This window comes from Magallana gigas, chromosome 2 (assembly GCF_963853765.1).
Source record: "Magallana gigas chromosome 2, xbMagGiga1.1, whole genome shotgun sequence".
NCBI classification, from domain to species: Eukaryota; Metazoa; Mollusca; class Bivalvia; order Ostreida; family Ostreidae; genus Magallana; species Magallana gigas.
The window spans coordinates 9,897,359-9,909,858 of NC_088854.1; the positions used below are offsets into that span (position 1 = coordinate 9,897,359).

The following is a 12,500-nucleotide window of genomic DNA, read 5'->3' on the forward strand; positions in this document are numbered from 1 at the left end:
TGACTCTCAAATATCATTTTGATATATATTCTGTCCAAAAATGGGTTAATGAACTAACCTTTTGCTGCCATAGACCTTTAAATCAATGGCAAATCTATTTCAGTTTTAAAAGTTAAAGTCTAATTCTAGTTTCATGTAAAATTTGTAAAACTATTATCATTTTGGTTTGAATAATAACATTCTCAAATCTAACTTAAGCACTTTTCAAAATTTCACTTCACATTTACATTCTTATGCCCCCCCCCAAAAAAAAATTTCAACCAGTCAATCTCTTATCCCATAAAAGAGGTAAAAGAGGAGTAAAAAAATGTATTGCATTTTTGTGTGTATGTTGAAGTTTCTTGATCAAGTAAAACCCCTGCTGAGGATTCCACTCACCCAATTTTTCATATTTCAGCAGAAATGTCAGAGAAACTGTAGCCAAGATGCTGATTTGCATTCTCACTGGGGCTACATGCAGAGAAAGGAAGAGCTCAAAGGGAGAAAGGGTTGTTCCATGTGAAACTTAGAAGGTTGGGAAAGCTGAATAGAGTGAAGAGCATGTTGACAGATGATGTTGAGGAGTATATAGCTATGTCCTGAACATCATTTCCTTTACAATTCATCTCTTCTCTAAACATAAACTTCTGCTTAGAAAAATTACTGTGCCTTTGACAGAGGGGACAAAAGGGCACTAAGAATCTCTCTACTCTGCACTTCAAAATCTCTTCTTTACCTTAGTCGGAGAATAGAAATCCCAATTATTCTAATGATAGATAAGCAACAAAAAATGTCTGCCAGGTACTGACAGCAGACTACACAATACCCAAGACCATATGTCTTCATTTCTTAGTCATAGACTTGAGGGATTTCATTCAACTCACCAGATTTCCCTGAGATGACACTGGAACCATTCACTAGGAACAAGATGGTGGCTGGGGGGTTGCTGGCTGGGGGCTCACAAGGTAGATTGATGTTTAGTCCCTCCAACACAGTCAGATGGAGGTCCTCCCGGCCCTTGAATGGTTTCAGTGCTACAAGAAAAACAGAACAGTGAATTGTATGAATGTGACAAACACTTGACAATAATATGTAGATGTCCTTTGAATTTCTTCCTTTGATCTTCCTTCATCAGATATCAATTTATATACCCCCCTCCCCTGCCCCCCCCCCCAAAAAAAAAACTTCATTGGATGATTGTCAGTAGTAGTGAATAGTATGTAAATTTTTAAATATCAAAATCACCAGTATCATATAATATTTCATCATTCAAAAACTATGCATTTTTTATCTTAGCAGAATTCAGTTGAATTTTTTTAAAGAAGATATCAAACATGAAAGAAAATGATTTCTGATACAATTCTGGTTTACAAAAATACCATGTATACATAAATACAAAAATCAAACATTTCTCTATCAAACCCCAGGCCTACAATTTAGGTTTCATGTTGTATTTTATCTACACGGTATCCTGATAAAAAATAATGAGCCGGGATAATTACACATGTAAAGACAAGCAGCTGCTTTGAAAATTGTTCTACTCAGAACTGCTGATCTGGTTCAAATTAGGCAAATTTAAAAATCAATTAAGACTGAATTCCTTAGAGATCTCTTCTGAAATGAAAGAAATTAAACCCAAGAAAGAGAGGATGGGGTCAGGAGAGGGATGGGTTTTTGAGGGGGAAATCATGATATGAATGTACTTCAGCAGTTCATAGTGCAATATGGGATAAAGACAATGAATACTAATTCTGTGTTTATTTGTTTCCACAACCTTTTCAAAAAAGTATTATAAAGTTTAACAAAATCTTTATATTTAAAAGAAATAATTGTTATTATCTGTTAAACATTAATTGTTAATGAAACATCTGGATGTTGATCCAGCCTTCCATTTCAAGTGATTTTTCAGGTGTTTTATGTCTACTTTTTGTGAAGACTTTAGGCCATTTGAATTAAATAAGACGTGCCCCACTTTTTAACTGATTGATAAATTCTTGATCCCTTTCCTGTTGTTTCCAGGCCTGTATGATAATGTAATGCATACGTAAATGTTTTATCATATATCACCTATGTAATCTCTGACAAAAACACATTATTCCTGAACTAAGGTGTCAAATAATCGTCATTAAATAAATAAAAAAATCTTTATGGTTCATATTCCAAGCAAGTACGAATCAGGCCTCTTCACCACATGTATAAGGACTGTACTATTTTTCGCCCCATCATCTGTTATTATTCAATTTCTACTTAATATTAATAAAAAAAAAAGTAGTATTTTTTTAAAAGACAAAGAAATTTTATAAACGATGCATGACATTTTCTTGTACTATCAGTTTTCATCCATACAATCCCCGTAAATGCTAAGTAATGTATTGTTACAGAAATATTCTTTTCCAAGGTTTATTACATGTCAAAAGGGGGACATTAAAATGCAGTATTCTGTCACATAATCTCACTTCGCGTCAATTTATTAAGATTATGTTCCCTTCCATAGCCACTATGGCAACAACTAACAAACATAAAAGAATGCTATTATATTCTATCAATTATTTTGCAGACATCGCGTTTATAACAACACAGGAAGTTTTTTTCCCCCAGTCATTACTTTTGACATTTATGATATTCATTTCCACGGACACAGTATTTGTAGCAGAGGGAATGATTGGTTGGCTTGAGGTCTGCTACTGATACTCGACCCAAAATTTATCATACATGTTTTCTGATACTCAAGAAACAATCGGCAGAGATGTAAAACACCATAAATACATCATGTCAACTGTCATGTACTCTGCTAGCAGCTACTGCTTTTCCGATTTTCTTTTTATCTGGCCAACTATCGCAGAATCAGACAAACAAAATTCCATGAGGAAGGGGAGTAAAAAAAAAGCGAGAAAAAATCTTTACTATCATCGGCTCTTGAATATACAGGTAATTCAACAAATTGGATAAGTTCACAGATAAATACTCTCTGCATGTGTATACTTCTGTCTAAAGAGTTTATTTTTCTACAGAAATTTAGCCACTAATCTATTAGATAATCACTTAATCTGCATTGGTAACAAGTAGGGCCTTAATACCCTCTATCCCAACACTCACAGTGTTATAAAATATACAACTGCCATGTCGACTTGACAGTTGTGTACACACCAAAAACTATATCAGTCTTCTAAAGCAACAGTTATTACTTTTTTACAAGGGGTTCAAAGAAGGGATAAATTTTTCATGTCATCAAAACAACAAACATTTCTGACGTAAACACTAGCCCATTTCTAACGTAAACATATGCTAACCTTTGCAGATTTCTTTCTCATGTTGAGGTAACAAGGTGTTTGGAGCCTTTCTAATTTTACCTCCACCTACATTTTCAATTCCTCTTTCTAACCTCATGCAGAAAACAAGATCTGCCTCTGTAAAACCTCCTATTTCTTGCACTTTTAGATGAACAAAAAATTAAGGTTAATTTGTGAAGACGACTTAATATTATAGCTGATTTTAAAGGCATATTTTGGAAGTTTATTTTAGAAGTGTACAAACTGCCTGGCTTCAAAAAGCCTGAATAGCAAAATTATTTAAAATGTGAAGTTAGTACAGTCTAACAAAGATTTTCCAGATTTCACACGACTCCAAGCACTTCGGTACATTTTCTGCCAGATTTTGGGAAAAACTTGAGAATTATAACATTGTCTTTATGAAAGACGATGTCTCTCTCTTTCCCTCTCTTTTTAAAAGCGTGTAAACAAAGAAATGATTTTAAGATACTTCAAAAAAAAAATATAAATCCTGTTTTGCGATAGCCATCTTAATTGCCAAAAGGCTGAAAATCTGTATGGATGTCAAAATTATTTATGAGGGGGCACACAGAATATCACAAGATTTTTGGATCAAATTAAGATGCTCTATATTCATATGTCATTGTGCAATCATATGCAAAAAAACATTAATTGTCACTTTTGCTATGATCTAAGACTTGAAATCAAATCTGCAGCATTGCTGGTCAGAGTGTGCAGAATTTTAATGGCTGGTTAGATCCATATTTCAGGTCATAAATAATCTTTAAATGACTCAAATTTTCTAAAGCAAGGAGGAAAAATATATCCCTTACATGAAACGATGAAAGAAGAATTTTTTTGTGGTCTATAAGAAAAGAAGACGAGGTATGCACGGTTTTATAATTTGCTTTCAGTCATTTTATCTAAAGAGAGCTGAAATCTTGTCCTGTTTGCAACGACTTGAAACGCTCTCAGACATGCACATTTGCATGCTAACACATCACTGCAGTTATTGTAAATTTTCAATTTAAGGTCAAAAGTACCTTTCAAAATCGGCATATCTTATTTTTTTTATAATGTGCACCTGCAAATGAATTCTTCTTTTTTAGGGACCAAGATTTTACTAAGTCTCAAAATACAAAATACGAGTGATCAGAAATCAACGTAAACAACATCCTTCTAAAATTACTACCCAGTTATCAAAACTTATTTGGTAAATATATTTTTGCAAATTGTAAGGGTTCAGCTATCAACTTGTGAAATTATTTGATTTTCTTGAACAGTCCATTAATACTGAAGCTGAAATACTAGTACCATCCTTTGTACTCAAAGAATTGAAACATCAAACAGTCTAGATAAATTTTTTTCTTTGTTCTATACCAGTGTTTACAACCTTACATATGTACCTACAAGCCATATACTCACTGTAGAACAACCAAAAAATATTTTTACACTTTACAATATGTTATTCTGAGATCACAACAAAAAACAAAACATCACTTGACCATTACATTACAGAACTCCACTAGTTTGAAGGTCCTTAGGATAAGGCGGTAAAAATCAAGACCTAACCTGTCTCAAAATCTGTATCCATACAATTAGAATACACGAATTTCAATGGCTCATTGCTTTCAGTGCAAAAATAATCCAAAAATAAAAAATAAAAATATACCGTTGTTATTAAATCAAATTGAATTTTGAAAACATACCATATATCCATAAATTTTTGCAATGATCTAATTTTTGCATTTTTCGCGACCTCTTTTAGACCGCAAACAAATGAATACCCATAAATTATAACCTGCATCATTTTCTATAAGAAACTTTTTAAATCGCAAAAAATGACTAATGCAAATCAAAAATGTAACAGATTTCCCCTGTTTTCCAAAATTTTGTGACATGCAAAAAACCCCGAATATTCGGTACAAATATTTACCTGCTTTAGAGAGCCTGGCTGGTTTACTGGCCAATGATCCCGCCTCATTTCTTGCTATACACTGATAAATTCCTTCATTGGATTCTACTCTTCGTCTATGTTTGAAACTTTCGATATATAAATCTGTTCCATTTATTTGAAATTTTTTAGCATCATTCTCTTTCACAAAATCTCCGTTGAATTTCCACCGCACAACAGTACTTTTTGGGTCCCTCACTTTACACGGAAGTGTCACGGAGGACTGAGGAGCTACTGCCATAGACTCTGGTTCCTCCAGAAATTGGGGGACCATTCCTGAAATCAAAATTACAAAATTATATCATTGTAATCAGTGGAAGCACTCCCTAAAAAAATATCATAACAAAATGACTGATACTTTGCTTTCAACAAAATCTATTAAATCACATCTTTTATAAACATCTGAGCAAAATCAATAAAACTCATGTCTTTCAGACTTTGTACAAATGCAGCTATGGTCAACATTGTTTGGTCACTAGTGATCAGGTCCAGCTTTAGTAACAGACAATGCAAAACATGAGATGAAATGTCAATAGAAAAATGTCACCACAGAAACTATGGGACTCAAGCTTTGCATGGTTATCTTGAATAAAAACTAAATCTCATGTATTTTATTTCATTGCTTGATTTTACTTATCAAATGTTTATTGCATGCCTCTTGTAAAAACATTAAAAAACACTCGGGCTCCATCAATGGCTTCTGTGGTGTTGTCTTGGAAAATATGTGTCTCATCAAATTTTAAGATTGAAGCAGTAAGGAGCATAAATTGCATGTTCATCCAGTTTCAACCTTATCCTAGGTAGGAATGGCAATAGCTAACCTCAATGTCAAGTGAAACTGACATCAAGTACCATCCAGTGGTGAATTTGAAATGTCAAAATCAAAAAAGAGAAGACTTTAACAGATATTCATGGTGAAAGTTTCATCTGTCTTTACTAATTGCACAAAAAAACCCACACCATTCAACATGTGTTTGAGATGGTAGAAACATACACAGATTAATCTCAATCAAAATTTTTGGAGGGCGATATCAAATCATCTGCCAGATACTAAATGTGTACTTTTCAGAAAATCAATTAATTACAGAATGGAAAATACAAAAATAACAACACATTCAAATGATCCTGCAGACCAGAAAGCTGGGACAAGCTTCAGCTGACACAAAAGAACTAAACTGGTCATCAGTGGAGATGTCTTTTGTGACAAACTGAGGTTGTAACTGTCATTAACTCGGTTTACTTGACCAGCAAATCTGAAAGGCAACACTGTGCTACAAAAGGTTGCAATTTCTGCAGTTTCTGATTTTTGAGAGGCAGACATGGTTAATCTTTCTGGTAGGGAGGGGACACAATCTGTGCTCATTAAATGTACATTTAGAGGTCTAATCTCTGGGTAGGCTGTGGTCAGTATGACACTACTGAATGGTAGCACACAATGCATGTTGCTAGGGACTGCTTTCCTCTAAATGCCCTATCATCAGAAGAATGCTTCACATCAAGCTTTGATCTTTTGTGGAAAAAAAAGAGTTTTGTTGTATCCAAGTTCATCTGTCACTTCTACAAACCCTTTAAAGACTATCTGATGTTTTGCTTGTATTTGGTAAACATGGACAATCCTCTTGACTTTTTGCCATGTTCATCAACAAATTGTTTCTACAACATTAACAATGTAAGAAAATGTCTAGGAACATTAATTATAGTAGATCTGTAATCTATTCTTTCTGAAATATTTCCAGCAATTTTCCCAGGGTTCCATCAACAGCAAAAAAAAAATCAAAACCATGCAAACACATCTTTGCCATATTAGCTCTAGGAATTTGGCAAAAAATGTTAGACCAATTTCTCATGTTATATTAGTTGTGACCCATCAATATCCTTCGCTTAGACACATTTCCTAAATTTCCCTCAAATAAATTTATCTTAATACTTTCAACAGCTGATGGCCAGAAAAGAAAGATTTTTCCTTAAAAACTTGAAGGGTAATGTGTTTGTAAAGGGTTAATGGCTGCCTAATGGCTGAAACTAAGAGGTATATACATAGAGTTCCAAACCAAGAGATGTCTTTTTAATGCTGGTAATGGTTGCTAACACTGCAGGATGGGGTGATTAAGTTAATTGGAAAATGCACAAAATATTTGTACACTATGTAGATAAGAAATTGCGAATAAGTTTAAGATGAAAATTTGGGGCCCAACTGAGGGAGCCACAAAAAACAAAATGAAATAGAGGAAAACTGGTCCTCTCTTGTTTCCATAGTAATGGATTCTTTGACTCCCCCATCAAAGAATCTAAACATTGTTCTAACGGGAAAAAATAAAAATACAATAAAATTTTGAGTTCCTCAACATGTTTTATAGCATAAACAGTGGTAATGTTTGCAGCGTTCTGAAAGCTTTTTTTCCTATGTCTATGCTTACATCAACTCGACAGTAAGCAATTCATTTTATAGCTTTTTTTATGGGGTGTAGGGATACAGAGCCATTGTGGAGCGGGTGTGAAGGTTCACTATAAAATTAAGAATCCACATTTAAAATGCGGACCACACTTGAGCAAGATACCCAAAATTGGAGTGCAGGCCTCTTATCAGGTGAAATCGGGTATATGCTGATATACGAAACATGTCGTAAATTTATAATACACCAATAATTTTAAGACTACGTAATGTCACTCATAAAATATGGCTGACACTGGGAGTTCCTTGTCAGCTTTGTTTAATTTTGCTAATGCATTATGAAATATTTTAAATTTTCATGACAAAATTTCTGCAAGTCAATCTGTCATCTACGAATTGTAAATTTCGAAGAAATATTGTATATCAAACTTTGCACAACTTATCTGGGCCATAATACAATGGCATACATTGTAACAATTATTTCTAGATCAATTTATATGCAGTACTCTTAGGCCCTTCTCCTATTATCATTCACATTCATTTCAAATTCTGATTACGAAGAACATTCCTCCGCGGCCAATTTTAATCACTTTCTCATTATTTCTAGGTGCCATTTGCATGCAAAACCATTACATTTATTCATGCATTTTTCACTGTCAAATGTGAAATAATTGCAAATGAGCAACACTTCATTAAGCTGTCACCAAAGAGTGGAGAGGGGATTTCAAACTTCATATACCTAAGACCAATTTAATGCAAAAAAATACTAATGGTAAATGATGCCAAAAAATCTGCCGGAAAGACTAAACCTGATTTTTTTGCTCCATATAAAGCCAACTTCATTGGGCTTTGCTATTACTATAACTTCTGGACATAAATCAAAGTAAATAGCCTCGGTCCGTTTTAACAGAAGCGTTTAAAAAGAAGAAAATGATTGGCTGAGCTACCAATGGGTAAACGGCACCATTGTCCCAGGGCCAATGGATCTATTCCACTAACACAACCTGCTCTATGGTTCAGTAGTGGTCCCAAAGTCCCCTCTGGGGTGTTAATTATCCAACAGATAAGTGTCACAAACAGTGTCAATATTATCTTCTTTAATCAGTTGAATTCTGATATTTTAAAAAATGTTTCTTCTATGAGGAACAGAAAAACATACTAGAAACCCAGTAGTACAAAGAAAAACAGCTTTTTTTAAAAGACTTTAAAAAAAAAGAAAAGAATTTAGACATGTAGAAAAAAAGGTAAATACTCTCCCAACTCCAATTTTTTCCTGAATGAAAGGCAGAAGGGACCAATGAAAAAAGGGGGAGGACTACTGCAATGGGTTAACAAGTGTACACCCAAAATGTGTTGAACCTTAGGAAAACCAACAATAATTCAACACATGCCTGTCTTTGCTGGCATTCTTGGACACAACATTAATGACAGTAACACAGCATGGAAAACTGTCAGCTAAAAGTATCACCAATACACTGTCACCTTCTCCAACAGCAGTGGTACAGACATGCACTAAACAGTGGCCAGATTTTCTCCCTGGTTTTTTTATTGGCAGTAAATCATAATGCCCTGATGATTAACATCAGCATAAATTAGCTTTGCCTATAAATAACTGTGGTCCCTGTCAACTGTACCAATACACTGGGCAAACTTGGTTAAAAGTTTGAACGGGAAACCATATTTTACGGAGTTGATAATTATGAAACTTGCCACACCTTATTTTGACCCTTACAAAATGATCAGTCAAACATGTGTCTAGCATGAGAATTTACACTGTTCCCTTTCAATGCTTTGGACTTTTGTACATCACCATGCAAAACAAAAGGTTACTTTGTATCCAAATCCACAAAAGGAGTCAACTCTATCATAGATAAATAGTTTTGAAGATTCAACAAGATTTAATTTTAATCAAATTGATTTTTTCAAGTCTGATCAGGTCTAGAGCTTGAAGACTTTTTTCTTTTCTTGGAAGTCTATCATTTCAAAGAGATATTGTTAGAGAACAACAAACAGAAGGTCTTTTCTGCCATAGATTCATTGAAATTTCAAGAGCAAAAATAACAAACACGCTATCTTTATGATCATGCAATATAAACAAAGTAAACAATACATCCAAATATCACACCTTTCTGTCCAATACCTTCAGGAATTTAATTTAATGAGAACTTAAAGATTTGCTGAAATTAGCTTTACTTGAGTGAGTCATTTCCATTCTTCAAAATGTATGAGAACTTCTGTCACCTTCACAGATGTTACCAATAAAGTGAATTCCATACAAAAAACATATTCTTGTATTTTTTATGGCAACTTACATTTCCGTTTCTCAAAATACAAGCCTCAAAACAGTCATGGAACAACCGTAATTGAAAAAAAATTTGCGTTCAATGTTTGACTCGTCTTATGCAATAAGTTACCAAGTAAAAAATCTTTTCTACGTCTTTATTTTTGGCAGAAAATTTTCAGAAAACTGGACCTTTAGTTAAGGAATAAACATTAATATCAATTTCAATATTCGAAAAAAAACCGATGGGTTCATATCAAAGAAATAATAGGACAAAAAACTGAGAGGCGCATAAAAATCTCGTAAATTAACACTATCACTCAAATCTTGTGTCAGAAACTCGATTCCTGTGACCAATGTACCGGGAACATTTTAGAGCCCAAAATACACAAGCTTACAGCAGACGGTCACACCACTGATTTCAATAAGGACTAGATTTTGATTTAACTGCCTTGCCAAAATAAAATTATATAAAATCAGAATAAGTTTTAAAATTTTAACACTGGTAAATATTTTTTTCTCTCGTCCAGTAGAATATTTACTTGGAATGACATTGCATTTGTCTTTGTAAACTATATTTCCTTTAAATACGTTTATGAAACTAAAAATGGGTACAAAAATCTATGCATAATACATGTTTTCTTCATAAGAGCAATTTAAATCAGCCCAAAGTCAGAAATATTAAAACTCTTAATTCACACCTTTAAATGTGAAATTCTTGAATAATTTTTACAAATTACTTGCAATGGATTACATGAATTGCAAGTTGATCCTGTAAATATCCTGAATGAAATAGTGAATACTGATTTTCATAACAAAACATTATACAACAAGCTCTCTGCCTAGACATGAACTATATGCACATATTGCAATGATAACATGCAAATGGATTTTTTTTTTGGTCGGGTTATAAGTTGCGTGTGCTCATATTGCGGACACCTTGTCGTAGCTGACATGGGGATGTCTTGACACTGTCGATGATATAGTGTTATTTCTTTCCTGCTCTGACTTTAATGACTATTTTACTTCAGTGGGATTTCTAGGCAGTACTTGTTATAATCATTATTATGCTACTCCTTCACCCAGATTGCACAAAGCTCTTTTAATAAAAACTGCAATCCTTTAAAAGTGCAAGTGTCATTCTAAAAATTGCTGCTTTAGTTCCAAAATAAAAGTAATTTATAACAAAATTAATTTATCATTTTTCTGAAAATTTATGAGGATCTAAGGAACATCCCACATTTCTTCTAATTAATTTGTAATGATTTTTGTGGTTTTTATTTTCAATAAAACAGCACACTAAAGGGTTCATAAAAATTCCTCATGGTGGCCCACAAAGAGCATGTTCCACACATTCTGACAAATGTACCTTGCACTTTGACATTAAATATGAAATTCACTGCATTTTACAATTTTGATTCACCAAAACCTTCATGTAGTTTTCTGACAGATGACAAGAAATACACATTTCTTACTTGATATCAAGTCAGTTGCTGAAATGCATCACCTGTCGGTGTACATTTGCAGGAACTGAATGGTCAAGAATATCAGAAGTAACACACCCTCCATACCCCCACAAAGTACCATATACTTGAAGACATCGGCATCTTATCCGTACCCATTTTGAAAAAACTTTAATCTGCATTTGAGTTTTACTGGATGGACAATACATCTTTATTCTATTTGAATTTTGTTAACAGCTGATTTCCACTTACCCAAACATGATGAGACCAGAATCAAAGACACAAGGGATTTCATCCTCTCTGGTTCATGAAGAGTACCACATCCTAGATCTGTCGCAGTGCCCTGCCATTGGGTAAAATGGTCATCTCAATCATGAACTAAATGCTGAAGGAGAAAAAGAGAAAAAAAAAGTGAATTCATGATGTGTATGTTCTATGTAAACAAAATGTAAACAAAGACTCGCAAAGAAACATAAAAATGTAAACTATCTATGGTTGTACAGCAAATCGTGTATAAAGTCCCTGATTAAAATGGCTGGGGATGGAAAGAAGGAAAAATACCTGTCAGAGAAAAAGCATGCCACCGAAAACTATTTTCTGAGATCGAAAATACTTTTGAAAGTGACCCAACATGTTAAGAGAAGATGCAGATTTTTGCCAGACTCTGGGAGCAAAGGTTAACAATTAAATGTTGCAAAATGAGAGACAGGGAGAAAGAGAAATAAAGGAACACATCTTGAAGTTAGGGTATCATGAAATACTGCAAGAGAAACATGTGTGTTTGCAAATTAGAATTTATTTTGTGGCAAGACTGGTGCAAACATTAAACAGATTTAGGGTTTTCTTTTTTAACATTGAAGGAAATCAACCATCAGGATCCATTCCTTTTGCTTCCCAAACATTTCATTGTTGTGCAATTTGTACAACATGGAAGAACATTTTTATCTCTTCAATGGACTTTAACTTCATTCAAAAGTGTAATTAACACAAACCATTCATTTGTTATGTAAACAATTAACATGTTTTCTGCAATTTCTGTCAATAGAAATGGTATTATCGGATGCAAAGTGTATTAGTGTTTTTCTAACATTCATCCCAAAATATATTTTCTCCTAGCACTTCCTATACATGTAACTCAAGTCGATTTATCAGTCCAATCAAA

The 12,500-nt window shown here is 33.7% G+C and overlaps 1 protein-coding gene across 2 annotated transcripts in view; it reads right to left on the minus strand.

Annotated features, from left to right (window-relative positions):
- LOC105328272 (interference hedgehog) overlaps positions 1-11,723 on the minus strand; it is a 29,994-nt gene extending 18,271 nt beyond the window's left edge. For both annotated transcript variants that reach the window (XR_010710731.1, XM_066074928.1), the window contains exons 1-3: positions 11,591-11,723; positions 5,185-5,478; positions 864-1,013 (exon numbers count right to left, since the gene is read on the minus strand). Coding sequence is in view for 1 of the 2 variants with exons in the window: in XM_066074928.1 (XP_065931000.1) it covers positions 864-1,013; positions 5,185-5,478; positions 11,591-11,633 (487 nt within the window). In the remaining variant the exon portion in view is untranslated. The remainder of the gene's footprint in view (positions 1-863; positions 1,014-5,184; positions 5,479-11,590) is intronic.
- Between the last annotated feature and the right edge of the window lie 777 nt (positions 11,724-12,500).